The 18,211-nt window shown below is 46.7% G+C and overlaps 8 protein-coding genes across 8 annotated transcripts; 4 read left to right on the forward strand and 4 right to left on the reverse strand.

The window, feature by feature from the left end:
- Positions 1-1,112: 1,112 nt before the first annotated feature.
- N7483_009616 (uncharacterized protein) lies at positions 1,113-3,037 on the reverse strand (the record flags this gene model as incomplete). The annotated part of the gene is made up of 4 exons (XM_057093043.1): positions 1,113-1,547; positions 1,599-2,058; positions 2,112-2,791; positions 2,852-3,037. 4 exons carry the CDS (start codon positions 3,035-3,037, stop codon positions 1,113-1,115), a joined length of 1,761 nt encoding a protein of 586 aa, XP_056944217.1.
- A 369-nt stretch (positions 3,038-3,406) lies between these two features.
- N7483_009617 (amidohydrolase) lies at positions 3,407-4,994 on the forward strand (the record flags this gene model as incomplete). The annotated part of the gene is made up of 2 exons (XM_057093044.1): positions 3,407-3,883; positions 3,939-4,994. 2 exons carry the CDS (start codon positions 3,407-3,409, stop codon positions 4,992-4,994), a joined length of 1,533 nt encoding a protein of 510 aa, XP_056944218.1.
- Positions 4,995-6,052: 1,058 nt separating this feature from the next.
- Positions 6,053-7,577, forward strand: N7483_009618 (uncharacterized protein; the record flags this gene model as incomplete). The annotated part of the gene is made up of 3 exons (XM_057093045.1): positions 6,053-6,457; positions 6,641-6,842; positions 6,907-7,577. 3 exons carry the CDS (start codon positions 6,053-6,055, stop codon positions 7,575-7,577), a joined length of 1,278 nt encoding a protein of 425 aa, XP_056944219.1.
- Positions 7,578-7,603: 26 nt separating this feature from the next.
- Positions 7,604-9,276, reverse strand: N7483_009619 (uncharacterized protein; the record flags this gene model as incomplete). Its single annotated transcript, XM_057093046.1, has 4 exons — positions 7,604-8,334; positions 8,386-8,580; positions 8,639-8,759; positions 8,833-9,276. The coding sequence occupies 4 exons, from the start codon at positions 9,274-9,276 to the stop codon at positions 7,604-7,606; spliced, it is 1,491 nt and encodes a 496-aa protein (XP_056944220.1).
- Positions 9,277-9,546: 270 nt separating this feature from the next.
- On the forward strand, positions 9,547-10,050 carry N7483_009620 (uncharacterized protein; the record flags this gene model as incomplete). Its single annotated transcript, XM_057093047.1, has 4 exons — positions 9,547-9,627; positions 9,679-9,752; positions 9,819-9,863; positions 9,942-10,050. 4 exons carry the CDS (start codon positions 9,547-9,549, stop codon positions 10,048-10,050), a joined length of 309 nt encoding a protein of 102 aa, XP_056944221.1.
- A 202-nt stretch (positions 10,051-10,252) lies between these two features.
- N7483_009621 (NAD(P)-dependent alcohol dehydrogenase) lies at positions 10,253-11,537 on the reverse strand (the record flags this gene model as incomplete). Its single annotated transcript, XM_057093048.1, has 3 exons — positions 10,253-10,456; positions 10,512-11,140; positions 11,201-11,537. 3 exons carry the CDS (start codon positions 11,535-11,537, stop codon positions 10,253-10,255), a joined length of 1,170 nt encoding a protein of 389 aa, XP_056944222.1.
- Positions 11,538-14,242: 2,705 nt separating this feature from the next.
- Positions 14,243-15,820, forward strand: N7483_009622 (uncharacterized protein; the record flags this gene model as incomplete). The annotated part of the gene is made up of 4 exons (XM_057093049.1): positions 14,243-14,474; positions 14,554-14,651; positions 14,704-14,964; positions 15,029-15,820. The coding sequence occupies 4 exons, from the start codon at positions 14,243-14,245 to the stop codon at positions 15,818-15,820; spliced, it is 1,383 nt and encodes a 460-aa protein (XP_056944223.1).
- Positions 15,821-16,291: 471 nt separating this feature from the next.
- On the reverse strand, positions 16,292-18,063 carry N7483_009623 (uncharacterized protein; the record flags this gene model as incomplete). Its single annotated transcript, XM_057093050.1, has 3 exons — positions 16,292-17,736; positions 17,792-17,809; positions 17,868-18,063. 3 exons carry the CDS (start codon positions 18,061-18,063, stop codon positions 16,292-16,294), a joined length of 1,659 nt encoding a protein of 552 aa, XP_056944224.1.
- Positions 18,064-18,211: the final 148 nt, after the last annotated feature.

Below are 18,211 nucleotides of genomic sequence, written 5' to 3' on the forward strand. Positions count from 1 at the left end.
TATCGCAATGATTGGTGGCTGAGATTCCAGATCTCTGAATGGTTTAACCAAATGATGAGTCTCTTATGTGGCGTCACTCGTGACTTCCCCCGCACCGTCTCTGCACGGTCACATGAGCTATAGTGTTAAATTATTGAACATATGGCGGAAACTACTCCATAGACTCCGAGTCGCAATATCGGATAATCCTCACGCAGAGAACGATGATTCGCATAGACTTACCTTATCACTGGCTCATTCAGAACACTGAAACATCTATAGATAAGGTTTAGTTGCTTGGACTTAAAACCAGACGGTATCCTATCACTCGCCAGAATTCACAACTATCTTTAACAAGCATTTGGCTTGATCGACGCGTCTTATCATGGGATAGAGAATACAATTTTCACCTTATCTTCTGAATCCCTTGCTGACCTGGCACCAATCATGAGATCAAATGTTGCCACTTTGCCAGCGAAGACAAAAGACCTATCATACATCCTGACCCCGGTTTTTTGAGATGTACACGTATCACCGTTTAATGTGGCTTTCTATGCATCATTCCGATCACCGCCGAGTCGCCGATATGGGAAGTGGCTGCTGATGGCTTGAAAAGAAGTCAGGGGAATAGAAGGGCGCCAAAGTGAGGGGAAGACATTCCACATCGGGCACTGCATTCCTTTGGATCCGCCTAATTAAGTCCCTTCACATTCCTCGCGACGGTCAAATATTGGATTCATGTCGCCGATTGTCATTTTTTATACGGAGTACGGGCTCGTTGGCAGGAGGATCTGCAGATAAGCCACCAAAGCTATCTTGCGGTGAGCAAACCTTTCTTGACTCCTTCTCATTCTCGGGGGTTTTCCTCGTTTGGGAATCACAAGCAAACTGAAATACCCCTGGCTCTTTGTGTTGCATTGGTTGTTCTTTCCATGCGCAGTGACAATATGGGATCGGGACAGGTGAAGAACGAGCAACCGGACTTTCACCGAGACTTTACCCATAGTTCGAAACTTGATCGTTCTTCTGAAGGCCGGTGTTCTGAGACTGCAATGACATTCTTGGTTGAGATAGTACAAATGTGTTGTTCCTGATTCAAGGATCATTCAAAATTAGGTATTAACTAGTGTCATTCAAGTAGGCAGAGGTGGGCGCTCATCCTCAGCGACACGCTTCACGTCTTTGATATCATAGGGTAGAACCAGGTTCAATATCACAGCAACAATAGCCGCGATGATGAAGGGTGTCTCCACTATAAGGTTGATTCCTTCTTCAAACCCTTCCAAGCTCACATTTGATCCGCTATAATCGAGGATTTTGTCAAACCAACTCGGAGAAACAATATCCATAAAGCCAATGCCCAATGCAGCAGTGAGGATGAATCGGTTTCGTCTGGTAAATTCCACCAGGCTCAACACCTTCACACCAGCCACGGTAATGGTGCTGTAAAGGAATACTTGCATTCCGCCCAGTACCGACGCGGGCATCGAGCCAAAGACTGCACCGAATTTGCCGAATATACCCATGAGGACGAGAAACGCGGCTGCACACCATCCGGCTCGACGAGACTGGATAAAAATTAGAAACGCGAAATTTGATCAAGGGCAAGGGATTCTTACCGCACAGCCGGTGAGGGAAATGACACCGTTGTTACCTGCCTGGCTGACCATGGGCAGTCCAGTACCCAAGGCACTAATTAAACTCCCAAGTCCGTCACATAAGATACCTCCTTGAATTCTACTGTTGAACTCGACTCCATCGATATCCACTCCAGAGATTTCAGCGGTCGCCAGAATATCCGGCATGCAGCTCACGGCTTCGCAGATATACATGATCAGCAGCGGAGGAACCAATGAGCCATCAACAGACAGCTTAAACGAATGGACCCAAAGGAAGGTAACCACGGGTGCCTCATCGATATTATCTCTTGACCAGTATCCCGTCGCACCAGAGATGGCACATCCAGCTGCAAGACCGAAAACGACAGATGCAGAGCGCATGAGCGGAGATCCAAATAGTTCGACGATGATGATTGTGATAAACACACTAAAGCCGAGACCAATGAGCTTTGCATCACCCCTACAGAAAACAGTTAGCAAGTTAATTAACACATGATTCGGTTTAATACATACCAAGGGAGAGGTTTGGGTGCTGCGGTATTTGGACAAAGGCTATAGTAACCACTTCCACCATCACAATTTGAGCTCCCGCCCCAGTTCTCCATCCCGCTGGAGATCAGGTAAACACCAACTAGCAGGAGAAGTGTACCAGTGACGACTTTGGGGAAAATTCGATTCAGGGTCTTTGGCGGTACAAAGGATAGTAGAACCTGGATCCAGACAGTGCATAACATCGTTCCAAGCATCGCACCCCAGGCATCAGGACATGGCAATTGAGACCCATCCGATGAGGTTAGACATGTTCCATTTTTATACCGCATCTCAGCATAGCTAGATGCAATAGCAATGATATCAAATGTGGGTCCCACAACTGATAGCAGTCCAGTTCCGATATAAAATGGTGTTTTCTTTAAATGGACTCGCGTGACTTGGAGCGCTGTTGCAATGCCTGTGGTGATGAATGCTGCGGAGACCAGGTACTGGCTTTGCGTCGTGTTTAGATAAAAGCTTCCGCTTGCGATCGCTAAAGGTGGTGATACGATGGATCCGATCATTGTTAAGGCATGCTGCAGGCCCAGAATAATTGTGAGAAAAATCGGAACTTCATCATTGAGACCGTAGAATGGTGCTTCATAGTCCTTGTACCGCCTATTGAGTGGCCAAATGTTCGGGGTGATAAGGTAGAGGTAGTCCTACAAGACGCATTGTTAGTAAGTTTGAGACAATCTGATGATGCCTGTCATCCACCATACATAATTCCCAACCCATCCTTCCCAGGTTGTGAAGTATCGATGAAGGTATTGCCATCGGGTTTCGGCGACCGGCGTGACTTCGATTATATGTGAACGCCTGTCAACAGCATCGAAAGATGTAGAGGTTCGCGTATGTTCACCCCCTTTTTCCGGAGAGCTCCGGGAAGTGTCCATGCTCGTCGCCATAATCAACGGTCGAGATCAATTTGACAATCCAGCACGTTGCTAATTACGCCGATGCTTGCTGTCATCTCTAGAAATTCCCGCTGAAGACTGACGGCGATAGTCCCCGATATATACCATCTTGACTGAACATCCAAGCGATTGTCATTGATAGTCCTATCTCTTGCCTGGTATCTCCGAGTCATAACACGGACTGTATCTTGAAGAATCCCATCGGAGCGATATCATTGATAAGAATCCGATTGCTTAGCGTCGGCGAGGTCTGGGGACCCCAAACCCCAGATATTAGATAGAACCAATCAAAACTGGAGCATTGCGCATCTAAATACCCTTGCTTCTTTCACTCACTTGATCTTGTGTCAAATATTCATCATGACTGAGAGCAACAGAAATATTGTGTCAGACTGCAAATTATTTCGCGGTGCGACAATCATAACAGTTAATCAGAAGCGCGAAATCATCATCGATGGTTATATCCGCGTTGATGGCGACCGGATCACCGCTGTTGGAAAGTGCCCATATAACAGCGACCTTCCTTTTGGCGCTCGTGAAATTGATTGTCAAGGCAAAATAATTATTCCTGGGCTCATCAACACACACGCGCACCTTGTTCAGTCCCTTTTGCGGGGCTTGGCGGAGGATCTACCCCTGCATAACTGGTTATGCGACACCATCTGGCCTCTTGAAGCGGTATTTGAGAGCGATGATGGATATAACGCTGCGCGTCTTACAATGGCCGAGATGTTGAAGACAGGAACGACTTGCTTCCTTGACCCAATGTTGACGTATCGAGCTGGATTTGATAAAGTGTGCAATGCTGTGAAGGAAATGGGGATACGAGCTTGCTTGGTACTTGTCTCCTCCAAGCAACTATTTTGGTCTTTTTTGCTAATCGTCTACATAGGGAAAATTAGTAAAGTTCACAGAAACCAATCGCCAACTATCGATCTCGGATCCTAGGGACCGAGACCTGCTTGAGATGTCGGTATCGGAACTAGTCAAAGCACATCAGAGACATGGGCAAAGCAATGATGGAAGGATACACGTCTGGGCTGCTGCAGGAACTCCTCGGGGTGCACCTATCTCTCAATATCTTGAGCTGGGCGAAACTTGCGCGGCCCATGGCATTTCAGCAACGATGCACTGCGCCGAAGCTCCAAAAGACAGAGTGATCTATCATGACTCATATGGCTGTAGCGCTATGGAGTTTATCAAAGATGCAAAGCTCTGCCCGCAATATAAGGATCCATCTATCAAGGACAAGAAAAGCCACAATCTTGTTCTTGCACATATGGTCAACCTTGATTTGGACATCGATATTCCTTTGCTAGCGAGCACGGGGACCTCAGTTGCCCATAACCCAACTTCGAATCTCAAATTAGCCTCTGGTATCGCCCCAGTTCCAGCTATGCTTGCGGGAGAGTCACCTGTTAATGTATCCTTGGGAACCGATGGTGCACCTTGCTCAAACCATTATGATCTTTTTCAAGAGATGCACCTGGCCGCTATTCTTCACAAAGGAGTGAATCATGACGCCACTTTGATTCCAGTTGAGCTTGCAATCGAGATGGCGACAATCAATGGCGCTAAGGCTTTAGGACTTGATGCTGAGATTGGTAGTATTGAACTGCTGAAAAAGGCGGATTTTGTTGTGCTGGATCCGTATGGACGTGGAGGAATTGGCGCTGCTCCTTGGAATGGCAAGTTTTCTCGTTTTGCTGTCAGTCCTGCTACTACGGTTGTCCATGGATGTACTGGGCGAGATGTGGATATGACTGTGGTCAATGGTGAAATCCTTGTCGAGATGGGACAGTTAGTCCTTGGTGGAAGAGATATGGAGATGGAGATTGTTTGCAAGGCCCAGCTTGCTGCTGAAGGTATACTTGATCGATGTAACAGTGGTCGAGAGGAGGGAAGTGAGATTGGAGGAAAGTTGAGGAAAGACTGGTCTTATGTTTAGTGACCATAGTCAGAGAGTTCAATTGGAAATTGTTAAATCATGATTCTTTATATTGGCTGCAGTTGTGCTGACGCCCTGGGCAGTCTTCTACATAAGGAAAACTCGAGATAGCAAAGTACATACTAGACTTCCACAACATTTGAATAATCGCTACTAGTACAGTCGTAACTTCAATGTTCCGACTAGGGGCATGTCCAAGGTTGAGACCACTGGCATTGATCCCAGCCTGAGGTCCTGAATCACTAGTAGTCGATGAATTATTGATTTATACTAATAGCACACCTGGGCATGAGTACTAACATATCCGATAAATATACTAGTAGTAGTTTGAGCAACGCTGCGGTTTGAACTCGACTTGTGCAAAGACGTACTAGTACTAGTATTTCTCACTATAACCATTACTGTAATACAATAGCCCACCTCAGAAAGATGTAGAAACTACTGCATAATATAATTTCTCTGAAAGTCCTCTAATATTCGGAGTAATCGTATAGTCAATATTGTTCCCATTTGGCCCCACATTAGTCGATTCCAACCAATAGGATAATATCAAAGCACTAGCGTATCCACGCCATGTGACACATCACGTGTTGGTGCTTAGGCCTTCCTGTTTCGTCAACGGGTTTGAGTACCTCTTCTCATCATCGTGCCATGGCGGACAATAAACAAGGCGCCCGACGGCTCACGCGGTGTCGTACAGGGTGTATGCGTTGTCGCATTCGCCGAAGGAAATGTAAGGGGCACATGTCTCGAGTGATTCGAGCTAATGTATGAATATAGGCGATGAAGGCAAACCCCGCTGCCGGAATTGCATTGACCGGAACTTCCAATGCCAATATGGCCCGCAACTGTCGTTTTTAACCAAAAATGCGCATACTGTTCAGCCGTCCGAGGTTGGAACATCGACTGGTCAATATGCAGCGATCCAGGTATGTTATTGATTGATAGCGGTGTATTTTCATTTACTGATCTCGTTATAGTTCGTTAATGAGGATCCCCAGAAAGGGGACTTGGAGTCCGACTTGGACAGGAAAGATTCTTCGCCTATTTCCGATCAGATGGCAGAAATAAGCCAAGTATTATCAGAGCAGGAACCGGAGCCCGAGTTAAACCCTACAGAGTCGAATATATTCAAAACGGCGCACCTGTGGCCATCTGATGAAGTCACTCAGCACACGCCGCGGCCTATTACTAGCGCATTTACGGATAAGGATGAATCCGCGGTGGCTGGATTGCTGGCACTTGGGACGAGTACGGATGAAATAATTGAGCCCAATCTCACTTTATCAGACTTCGCCATCTCACCACCTACGAGAGAACCAATGGCCCCATTGGAACTGCCAGATGTGACTGCGTATTCTTCGCTGGATCAAATATTAAATCCGCCTCATGCAAAACATGATCTCTCCTCAACAGAAACACTTGAGCTACTACGTCATTATCGTTATAATATAGCTCCTTGGGTGAGTCCACATAGTTACTAGTGTGTCGGACCAAAAAGCTAACGTGATTAGTTGGATATTTGCGACCAAGGTCAGACGTTTGGGATTCAAGGTCTACAGCTGGCCATGATATCGCAAGCTGTGTATGATTCTGTCATGACGCTGTCAGAAATATCAATGAATAAACTACAATCCTCAAACCAGGATCATAGGTCAGACGCACAGCTGGACTTGGGCGCAATCGCCTTTCTGCGCGCGTTGGGTGCGGCAAAGAACTGCGTGGTTGATGTTTCCAGTGCTTGGACCAGAGACAGGCTTACAAATGGTGAGCTGTTTGAGGCGTTGAGCCCGCATGCCCTTAACAGGGAGTTCAACTCCGCAGTATACTGGTTGTTGGTCAGACTAGGTATGTTCCAATATCATGCAGGTTGGCGTGTCTGAGAGGAAAACTGAAAATTGATTGGTCTCAGACCTTGCCGCAGCTTTAGCCACGGACACCAACCTCCAGATTCCTTTGCCTCCGTCACCCCCATATATGACCGATGCCGACTTTGGGAGCGACCCCTTTGGCTCGGTTTTCTGTTATGCCCACCGTCCTTTATGGCTCTGTGGGAGAGCTATACAATTCACACATGACGAGAGTTCGCCGCAAGTTCCGCCTTTGCATACTTGGATGCAGTTGGTAGAAGAGCTCGAGAGCTGGTATCAAGAGCGGCCGCAAGGATTCCAGCCTATGCTAGAGCTTGAGGCGGAGCACCGAGGAGGCCTGGGACAAAGCTTCCCAGTGGTCCTTTTTGCAAATGGAGCTGGTGTATTTAGCAGTCAGCTATATCATACTGCCATGCTTATACTACTGCATAATCGACCGCGAACTGCTCGGACCTCAGAATTTCGTTCAGCCAGAATGTCACCATTATGGCATGCGCAAAGAATATGCAGCATTGCATTGAATAATGAAAGACGCGAATGCTGGGATCCATGTCTTCTGGCATCATTCCTGACAGCAGCTCGACGGATGACCCATGAGGTACAGCAGCAGGAAATCCTCCTTGGATTTAATCGTATTAGAACCATCACAGGATGGGATGTGGGAAATCTACTACATGACCTTCAAGAAGAATGGGGCGTTCTTGAGACATGATAACTTTCCCTTTTCCACAAGGATGCTCATCCCGCTGTAGATGCCAGCCGCTGGGTGGAGGACCGATGACGACGCGAAAATTGGTACCCCCAAGCAAGCTCAAGATCGCGAATACGCCAACAGGCACCCCAACCAGTCTCGGCCTCTATCTTCCGAATAATATCGATTATAACCGTATGTTCTGAGACGTGGCTGAAAAGTCGGCCTGCAATCCACAGTGGTTGTATAGCGTTGTTCAAACATCCCTGGTGTGGATTCGCGAGAGATATACCGCAAATTCGCCGAGCATGCCACAATGGAGAAACAATCGGCGCTGATCGGAGCTTAATGGCCTTGGGCATTGTATTGAGAAGCAGAATACATGCTGTGTGATAGAGCTGATTCGATGAGATTGCCGCCCAGTGTAGGAACAGGATATGAGGGAAGGGCTTCGTTGAGCTAGTGTGAACTGGTAATAGCTCCGAAGGCCGATCCTCAACCCACTGTTGCAGGTCATCCCATAATCGAAGCCAACGACGATTGAATGTTTCGCCAGTGCAGTCATTCTGTACGCCCAGTTCGATAAACTGGGTGCGGTCTGAGACCAGTTCGCATGTCTTTGCACAGAGATACACGGCATAATTTGCATGCATGTCTGGGGATTGTGCGGCCTGGAATAGCCGCGCCACATCATCTTCGTGGCAATCCGGCGCAAGCCATTTACTAGGACGAAGAAGGGTGCTTTCTGTGCCATCAGAAATCAATGCACCACACACATCTAAATATGTTAACTTTCTAAATTGAGCAACGCAGCTTTCGCATCACTTACCCATTCGAACGTAGCACCAAAACACCGCCTGTAGTATGCCCCCGCTGAAGCCATGTATTTCAAAGGCCTCAAACAATGCAGTACAGCCTTCCAAATGTTTCCGCCAGTCCTGTGCACGCGCCGACATCATCTCGAGGCAGCAAAGTAGCACACAAGCAGCAACGACCTTGGGGTCCCGCATTTGTAGCAGGGGGGCTTAGGAGACGAATAGCCTCTTGATATAATTCCAGACTATCGAATGAATCCTGGATACCCTCTTTCCGTTCCATTTGTCGGGCTGAAATTGCAAGCACCGCATTGAGTAGCGCGGGAAAAGTCCGAGCGAGGGCGGGTATCTGAACGCGAAAGGTACACTGGGAGTCGAACATGTCGAGCTGTATTGTTGAAAATCCATCAGTCATCCCATTCACAAGAGCTCCGGAAGAACGGCAACACAAAGCCACCTACCCAGGGCGCCACCTGTCCGACATAATTCTTCAAGTATCGAACTCGGCGTATGTTTGAAAATGCCGGTCGCAATTGCAATCGTTCCCTGTAGTGCGACCCCTCGGCTTCTTGCTCATGTTCATCCGGACTCGGTGCCCGTGTCGGCGCGGCGGAGTGGGCGACAGTGAAGAGCATGCATCTTAGCTCTTCCTGCGATGCAAGGAACCCCGGATCATGCGAGAACCCATCGTGGGCCCAACTGGAGGTGCCGAGTGGGGAGGCGAAAGAAGGGCCGTCTGTGGAATCGGAGGGAGTATATGCAGGAGCGTGGCCCTGCATTTGGACAGGCCATTCATTATTCATATTGTTGGTATTCTGCGGGGATGACAGGGTGGAAGGGTCTCCATCAAATTCCGGGAATTGGACCTCGTTGGTGAGGCGTCGCCGTTTGGAAGGGGGATACATGGTGGTTTGGCAGGGAGAAGTGCCAAATTGTGGGGAAGAACGAGTGAGATCGGCGGAGTCATCTACAGCCACTAAGAAAAATCGACCAAGGGTCATGCATTCCGATCCCTAGAGACCATTCAACCCTGCAAAAAATTGTTTTCCTTCTTTTTGACTGGAAATGCAAGGGATATTTTAAAATGGGCTTTCTCGCGCCACGGCCAACCGCCGTTCATACACTACCCTGGTCAATACCCATACTCCATTGACATCCAGACTGCATCTTGCATCATGTATGGAATCAAGCAACTTACACTCCTGAGCTTCATGCTCGTCTCGGTCCTTGCGACTAAGGATGCCCAGAGGACAACAGTGAGTATACGTTGAAGATCCAGCGCTACAAAGTGCTAACGTGGCCGATAGGTTGGCATTGAAACAACCGACAATAGCAAGGGCATTAATGTTCCATTGGACGATTGCCACGAGGTCGCAGAAGAGTAAGTCCAGCTCCAATTAAAGGTCAATTGATAGCCGCTTGGTACACAGATCTAACTTGCCTATAGTGAGGTCCTCACAGTTTCGGTTAAGAAGTACTGCCGTGTTTTCACGTAAGTGCCCACATCCATACCAGTTGACCACGATCCTGGGAAGGGCAAAGAGTGTATACTAATTCATTCCGTCTATAGGGGCCCTGATTGCACTGGTAGAAACACATTGTTGAATCCTGGCGATCACTCTAACAACGATCCTGTCCCTATCGAGTCCATCTACTGTCACGCAACGCCACCGATCTAGTAGTACTCCACTACAATTTAATATACCAAGTACTCTCCACGTCTACTTGTACCTTGTCTACTCTGGAAACATGAAAGATTTTTCATTATGGGCACAAAAGCCCATCTCCAAACACATACTTGATAGCAATCTGTTTTCCAACACGTTTAAAGATTATTTCAAGTTTTGTATTCATAAGGTCTAGAGTAAATTCATTCGGTCGCTATAAAGAGGCTTCTTGTTCGTCAACAACTAAGACCTTGATACTCCCATTACGAGTATCAGCACAAAGGTGCAGTGCATCCTCTGCCTTCTCAAGGGGGAAGACATGAGAGACCAGCTTCTTTAAATCCAGGATACCGCCACTCAGACATGCGATGGCCGGTGGCCAGGTGTCGCGGTAGCGATTGATAAACCGTAGATCAATCTAAAAGTTATTAGCACTTGTTCAACTTCATCACTTCAAATTTCAACCAACATACCTCAGCCAAAGAAATATGCATAAATGGAAGATTGTTCATGATAGCCTTTCCCACGCCAATGACCATCACGGTACCGCCACGTCGTGCAGTATACGTAGCTGTGCAAACACTACTCTCCACGCCCGTACACTCGAGCACTGTTTCCGGTGCAACATACTCCGAGTCTCCAAACAAAGCACGAATAGCTTGAGCGTTACCCTGGGCATCCTTGGCAAGATCTACCTGGTAGGTGATACAAGAAGGAACAAAGTCCTTAGCAAAGGCCAGACGTGACGGCTCCAAATCAGTGATGACAATAGGATGGGCACCAGAGGCTCGAGCTGCAGCCAAAGCAATTAATCCAATGGGGCCAGCACCACAGACGACAACACCTCGGCCTAGGCTTAGTCCTGCAGTCTTAACTCCATGCATCACTACAGAAAGAGGCTCGAGGAGAGCTCCCTCCGCGAAACTGACGTTGTCGGGAAGCTTGTGTAGCCACTTGGCGGGGTGGACTTTGTATCGCTGAATGGTACCGTGATAAGGGTAGACACCGGCAAAGTGAACGTCTTCACATAGGTTATAACGTCCTTCGTCGCAGAGAAAACATTCTTCGCAGGGTACGCCAGGTTCGACGGCCACTCGGTCGCCTAAGATAGAATCGTTAGTATAGAATCTCGAACTCAATGCATATATTGAATGTTCCTTACCAGCCTTCAAGTGGCTGACTCCTTCACCACACTGCAGAACAATTCCTGAAGCTTCATGACCAATGATGCAATCTCCTTCAAAAACTAACGATCCAATCCGACCTGTTTTCCAGAAATGAATATCTGATCCGCAGATTCCGGTCGCCTTGATATGAACAAGCACCTCACCCCGCCCAGGTGCGTACACAGGTGCATCGACCGACTTCAGCTTATGATCTGCTGTCACTTGCAGTGAAGGATTAGGATGCGAAGCCTTGATGATCGTGTTATTAAGCGACTTAGTCGCAACAGGGACCGATGAGTCGGCTGCTTGGTCAATGAGAACTGATGGAGCCATTATTCTGTTGTTTGGTGTAACTCACAGGAATTATGGACACGAGGACTTCTAAAGTGAAATACTCTCCAGCGGTAAAGTAGCTTCCATCGCATCTTCTCCTGTTGGTGGGGTTCAACCTGCCATGTTAGTGAAGAGTGGAGTGGTTCAGCCTTCCTCTTTCGTCATCGCCGTGAATCGGTTGTCTTCAACAGTGTACTCGAGCGCTGCTAGTTGGACACCCCAAGAATACTAAAAGGACACCATTCGCTTGATTAGGCTTAGCTTATACAGCTCCATACACATCTCGCTGCGCCTAATGTAATTAATCACCCACATCAATGTAGCATATCTGATCACTCCTTAGTCTATCTCTACCTTCTACCTTGCCGTTATTAATGGATAAAGTGTAATTAACTAAAGGAAGCAGTAGCTTGAGATTAGGTAGCTAAGGGGAAGTTGATTTAGGATATTTAAGTTACTATAGCCTTCTTGATTTCTCCAGCTACTAGTGCTAGTGTATGTGGAGAACTTGAAGATATTAGTCTTAAGTACTTCAAAATGTTGTATCCATCTTCTTTTTTATCTTGATGTGTATGTTGAAAGATCATTATGTGGATTCAAGTTCTAAAATAAACTACTAGCTAGTACTTTGGTTATACTACAGGCCCAGGGATCATAAGAACATTTAAAGTAGGCTTATTCATAAAATCTTAGGCTATAGGAGAACTGGATGGCAAGATGGTAGATTGATCAGGAGTGGTCAGATATGCCACATTGATGTGGGTGATTAATTACATTAGGCGCAGCGAGATGTGTATGGAGCTGTATAAGCTAAGCCTAATCAAGCGAAGGGTGTCCTTTTAGTATTCTTGGGGTGTCCAACTCGCAGCGCTCGTGTACTCACTGGATCATCCATGATGGGTTAAATAAGTTTACCAAAATTTCTTTGTCATATTTCCGTTCATATTTCTCAAAATACCCTCTTTTCATCTCTCTCTTAAATCTCACTCCAGGTATACTCCCATATGTAAGTCAATGGGAGAGATGCGGGGGCTTTGTTGACTTGCGGAGACAAGGTTCCCCACATCTCGGGTGCTCGCCGAATTTGGTAAGTATAACCACCACCTGGACAGGGACGTGTTTATGTGGTTTGGACACATTGAAATTTTTGAAGTTATTAGATTAAACATAAAATTTCGAGCCGCATGACGTACTAATTAGACAGTAATATCTTTCTCCTCAACCTTGCCGCATATGCTGATTTCGGACATCTCCCCCTGCGTCATATTTGCTTGACAAAACGACATCTGGAGATAGGCGATATTCCAAGGTTCTTTTCATTATTGAGAATGTTTCAAGCTTTAGGTCCCAAGGTTCGGAGCAAAGTGCTAGTAGTCAGCTACTCTGAGTCCGTAGCTTGGAGTTTACTCCGATCTAACTCACTAGTCGTTAGCCCAACCCTTTTGATCCCAATATCTACTATGGGCTTCACCCAATTTCTTTCTTTGTCACACCAGTTATGTACATAAGCAGGCATATGGGCAGTAAATATGCCACAGTATCAAACTTTCTCTTAGATTCCATGACGAAATTTAAAATTTCCCGGCTAATCTTGACTTGTTATCTCCCAAAACATTGGTCAAGGCACCTGGGTAAGGGTGCCAACTTTCCAGCTCGACAAATTAAAGAGACTTGTAAAGGCCAGGGAATGACGCAAGGTTGAGGACACCACTGACCACTGGCACCCATTATACACCGGTATCTGAGTTTTCGAGAAAGCCTTGAAGAGTGAGTTTCAAGTTTGAAGAATGTGTATTATGATGTAGCGAGTTACGAAACGATGAAAATAATTGCCTCTGATCATCGTTCTTCTCAAGGAGCTTTCCCCACATGTTTGTTGTTTCTATGCAGATACATAGCTTTGTTCTGCCAGATCTTCTCTGCATCTCTTGAACGGATTCAATAACAGTCCAATCGGTTCACCTTCATTGTTCGAGATCGTCTTCCTATGCTCAGGCATAATTCTTCTGTGTTATTACCCCACTATGAATTTTGCCAAGCAAGGGAAGAGCTTGATAGCTCATGATACCCCTTGTGCTGTATCTTTGGCCAATTGAAAGGCTTATTTTCGGAGAATTGAAAGTCTCCGACAGGATCGACCGCGCTGTGGAGTGGCGATGATCAACATTCCATTGCCATTTTCCAGCCCTCAACAATTGCGCGGCGTATCCACATCTTCAATCTTTCCGAGAGCTTGACTTGGTTGTTGAATCATGTTCAAATGTTCCGGATATGATATACTTGAATTATACAGGATTTTTTTGCTGCAGGACAAGGAAGGGTGTTTCATATCACACCTGATTTGTCACTGCTCCAGGACCAGACTGCCGATGATTAGCTCCAAGGTCTACTCCCCACAAGCGGTATGAAATAAACCGAAGGCTTTGCCCAGGTGACATAAAAGGCCTACGTGTAAAATGGTCGATCTAGGGATTCAGTGTCACATTGCTAAAATATCCACAGCCTATCGGATGTCAAGTATGCTGTTCCGCCATGACCATATTGGCGGATACAGCTAACCAGAAGCTATAGGATACTATTTAATTCGTCATATTCTAAGCTCATGCAGCTCTCTTATCTCATGCTCTGTTGGAAACTGCAAAATTCCTTTATATATGGGCCTATGCGTCCCTCGAGCCCGAAAACCCGAAAAGCTATCGGCCAAGATGACTTCGACAAACACTGAAAATAAAGATTCATCACTATGCTTGGTGGAGTTTGATGAGTATCCTACAAGAACCAATAGCAGCAGCTCCAAATCATTCTCACCTACAAGCTCATGCGGGGAAAAGAATTTTGATGGTGAATTTGATAATGAAGACCTGCCTCCAATCGATGGAGGGGCTCAGGCATGGCTCTTCTTACTAGCTTCCGCCATGCTAGAGGCGCTGGTCTGGGGTAAGTAATTCATCTATACATGAACGGAGAACGTTTGTAATCTCGACGGGGCTCAGCGCTAATATGGATGACTTGGAAGGATACGCCTTTGCTTTCGGCATTTTCCAGGATTATTATAGTGTACACGAACCATTCAAAGGATCAGAGAATATAGCTGTCATTGGGACATGTGCCATGGTATGTTTCATTTACTCTTCGCTCCATGAAATCATACTAATGATATTGATAGGGCTTGGCATACTTAATTGCTCCTTTGGCAATCGTGATGATGATAATGGTTCCCCGGCTAGCACGCTGGGTGTCCACGATGGGTGTTGTGATAATGTGTCTCTCACTGGCACTAAGTTCCTTCGCCACGAATGTTACACATCTCATTCTCTCCCAAGGTATCGGATTTGGCATCGGTGGATGTTTTGCCTACACGCCGTCCATTTTATACATGTCTGAATGGTTCCATAGACGGAAAGGATTGGCGTTTGGTATTGTTTGGGTATGTCAGCTGCACGCTTTCCTTGAACTGAGACAAACGCTCACTAATTCATCTCACGAACCAGGCAGGGTCAGGTATTTCAGGCGTGATATTTCCTCTCGCCATCGAATGGCTTCTTGGAAAATACGGAATCGAGACCACTCTCCGAGTCTCCGCAGTTTGTCTCTTCATTCTCGCCGCACCTTTCCTATACTGGCACCGACCGAGACTGCCACCAGGCAAAACCGTCCGCCATGATCGACTCAACTTCCGTTTCTTGTACAGCAGAGTTTACAACATCTATCAACTTGCCAACACCATAGAAGCACTAGGATTCTTCCTGCCAACCATATACCTCCCAACCTACGCCCGCAGCCTCGGCGCAAACGAGTTTCTCTCATCGCTTACCGTCACTCTCGTCAACCTCACATCTGTCTTCAGTTCCGTCCTAGTGGGCTTCCTTTCAGATCGGTATCACATTACTACTCCGATCCTCATTTTAACTGTCGGCACTGTGCTTTCAGTGTTTTTCATTTGGGGTTTCGCTGTATCAATCCCAACTCTTTATGTTTTCTGTGTTGCGTATGGGCTCCTAGCAGGTGGTTATTCCTCGACCTGGTCAGGAGTGGCCCAGGCAATCCAGCGCGCGAATCCAGAGGCAGATGCGACCGTCATCTTCCCTTTTATGGAACTTGGACGTGGAATTGGCAACGTTGCTAGTGGTCCTCTAAGTGAAGTCCTACTAAAGGCGGATACTTGGCAGGGCCGAGCATCGGGGGCGTATGGTAGTGGCTTTGGTCCACTAGTTGTTTGCACGGGTGTCACTGCCCTGGTAGGTGGCGTATCTGTGGTGGCAAGACAGTTCAAGTGGGTGTGAGGTACAAAATGTTTATGTATGGAATTACCGGTATTGGGAGGAACTCGTGGATTGTGAAGACTGTAGATACTAGTGGAACCAAATAGCTCATGTTGATCTCCAAAATTCTAGAAAAAAGAAGTGGCACAATCCAATTCAGGAGTGCATAGAACTTGAATTATTTCCTATGTTTGATTTCTATAATTCTCAGTGCGTGTTTGTTAACTTGTTAAGATTTCCACTGAATTAAACAATATTGGAATCCATTGCCACTGCCAGTGCTGAAAAATGGTCGAAATTTCTTAGTCATTTCAACTTGAAGCCAGGTATAGACTCAAACTTGAATGTTCCAAGGCTGAGAGTATTACATATAGCAAGATGAGTGCTGAAATACTATGCATTTGTGTTCGCTGTGAGAAATGACTACATCGCACATGAAGACTAATTTACACTCATAACTAATAAAAATTGAACATCTCTCAAATCCTCACTCTAGTTTGCGATCCAAGCCCATGCCTTCTTGTACCACGGCTGAGGCAGCTCCACTTCCTTCTGATACTCAATTCGACCGGAATCAAGATCAGCCTCGATGGGCTTAATGAAAGGAGCTCGTGTCCAAATCTTGTGTCCGGCGTAGAGGACAACAAAAACAATGGGACAAATGTATGCCACAAAGAAATCGGAGGTATTGAAGGTAGGGATGAATGATGTGAAGCCCTGAGTAAGAGCGATAAGGATGTTGAAGAACAGGCCATACCAGGACAACCAAGGCTGGAAGATCGCCTTATAAGGAAGATCATCACGAGAAATACCCTTTGCAGCGCAAGCACGCATGAATGCAATATGGCAGGCATTGATCGAAGACCAGGTGATGAAGCCAGCGACACTGGAAAGGTTCACAAGCCAGTTGAAAACCTTGCCTGCGTTGTTAGAGACGTTCATGAAACCGAGAAGACCAAATGCGGCAGTGAAAGCAACACTAATATATGGGACACCCTTCTTGGTAACGCGGGCGAAGAACTTGGGCGCAAATCCTTCAAGAGCTAATCCAGTCAAGACACGGCTACCGCTGTACACGTTCGAGTTGGCCGCTGACAGAACCACAGTCAAGAGGACAGCGTTGATCAGACTAGGTAGAACCTTGATGCCAGCAAGATTGGCGGCAATAACCATTGGTGAAGAGGATGCGTTGCTTGTGCCGTTTAGAAGATCGCCGTTGTCGTAAGGAACAACCAGACCAATGAAGAAAATGGTCAAAACGAAGAACAGGCCGATACGCACGAAGGTCTTGCGAATGGCAGATGGGACCGTCTTCTGGGGGTTCTCAGTCTCACCGGCCGCGATACCAACCAGCTCAGTTCCTTGGTAAGAGAAACCAGCCTGAATCAATACAGCCCAGAAACCAACGAATTTACCAACAGCACCATCAACCAGGTATTCAGCAAAAGCACCAGGTTCCTTCCAGTAGTGGAAACCCAGGTAACCTTGGTCTCCAACACCACAGTCGACACAGATAGCGAAGATAATGAATCCAATGACTGTGGCAACCTTGATAGTGGAGAACCAAAACTCCACTTCGCCGTAAAAGCCAACAGGCATGAAGTTCAGAGCTGTAATAAAGACCCAGAATACACCAATGAAGATAGCGATATTCAGATCATTCCTCCAGTATTGAATAATTGTTCCAGTAGCCGTCAATTCAACCGCGAATGTAGAAGCCCAATTAAACCAGTAGATCCAACCCATGGCAAAACCGAGACTGGGATCGATCAAGCGCGCAGCGTAGGAGGTAAAGGCACCGGTGATAGGAATGAAGGTTGCAACTTCACCCAGAGCGACCATGACAGAGAAGACAATCGTACCGACAAAGATGTATGCGATAAGAGCGCCGGCGGGACCGGCTTCGTTGAGAGCAGTTCCGCTAGTAATGAAGAGACCTAATAGGCATTAGTGATTGCTCGCGAGTCTATTCATCCCCCATTGAAGTCTCACCAGTTCCGATAGTTCCACCTAAGGCATCCTGTTAGCTTGCGAAACCTTTATCTAAGTAGAGAGGTTTTGAACATACCAATGGCGATCATTTGCAAGTGGCGACTCTTAAGGCGACGCTTCAGCTGACCTGGCTCAGTTGACTCCTCATTCTGCTCGGCATCAAACATCTTGATATCCTGGACCTGCTTCTGCTCGGTTCCAAAATCAATGCCAGAGACATAGGAGGAGGATTCCCTGCTCGGGGTCACCGAGATGACATTCCTGGGAGCCATTTTGGACCACAGCGACTTGGGACTTGCTCCTGACCAAGCTAGACAAGCTTAAACAAATGTCCAGGGGCAGCTGGACAGAGCTCTATTATGATATTCAATAATGAAAGAAGAAGCTCGGCAAGATTTTTTTTTCTTCCCTATCATGATG

Source organism: Penicillium malachiteum (assembly GCF_028827825.1).
Source record: "Penicillium malachiteum strain IBT 17515 chromosome Unknown utg000004l:1.0-4883003.0:1.0-4884900.0, whole genome shotgun sequence".
Lineage (NCBI taxonomy): Eukaryota > Fungi > Ascomycota > Eurotiomycetes > Eurotiales > Aspergillaceae > Penicillium > Penicillium malachiteum.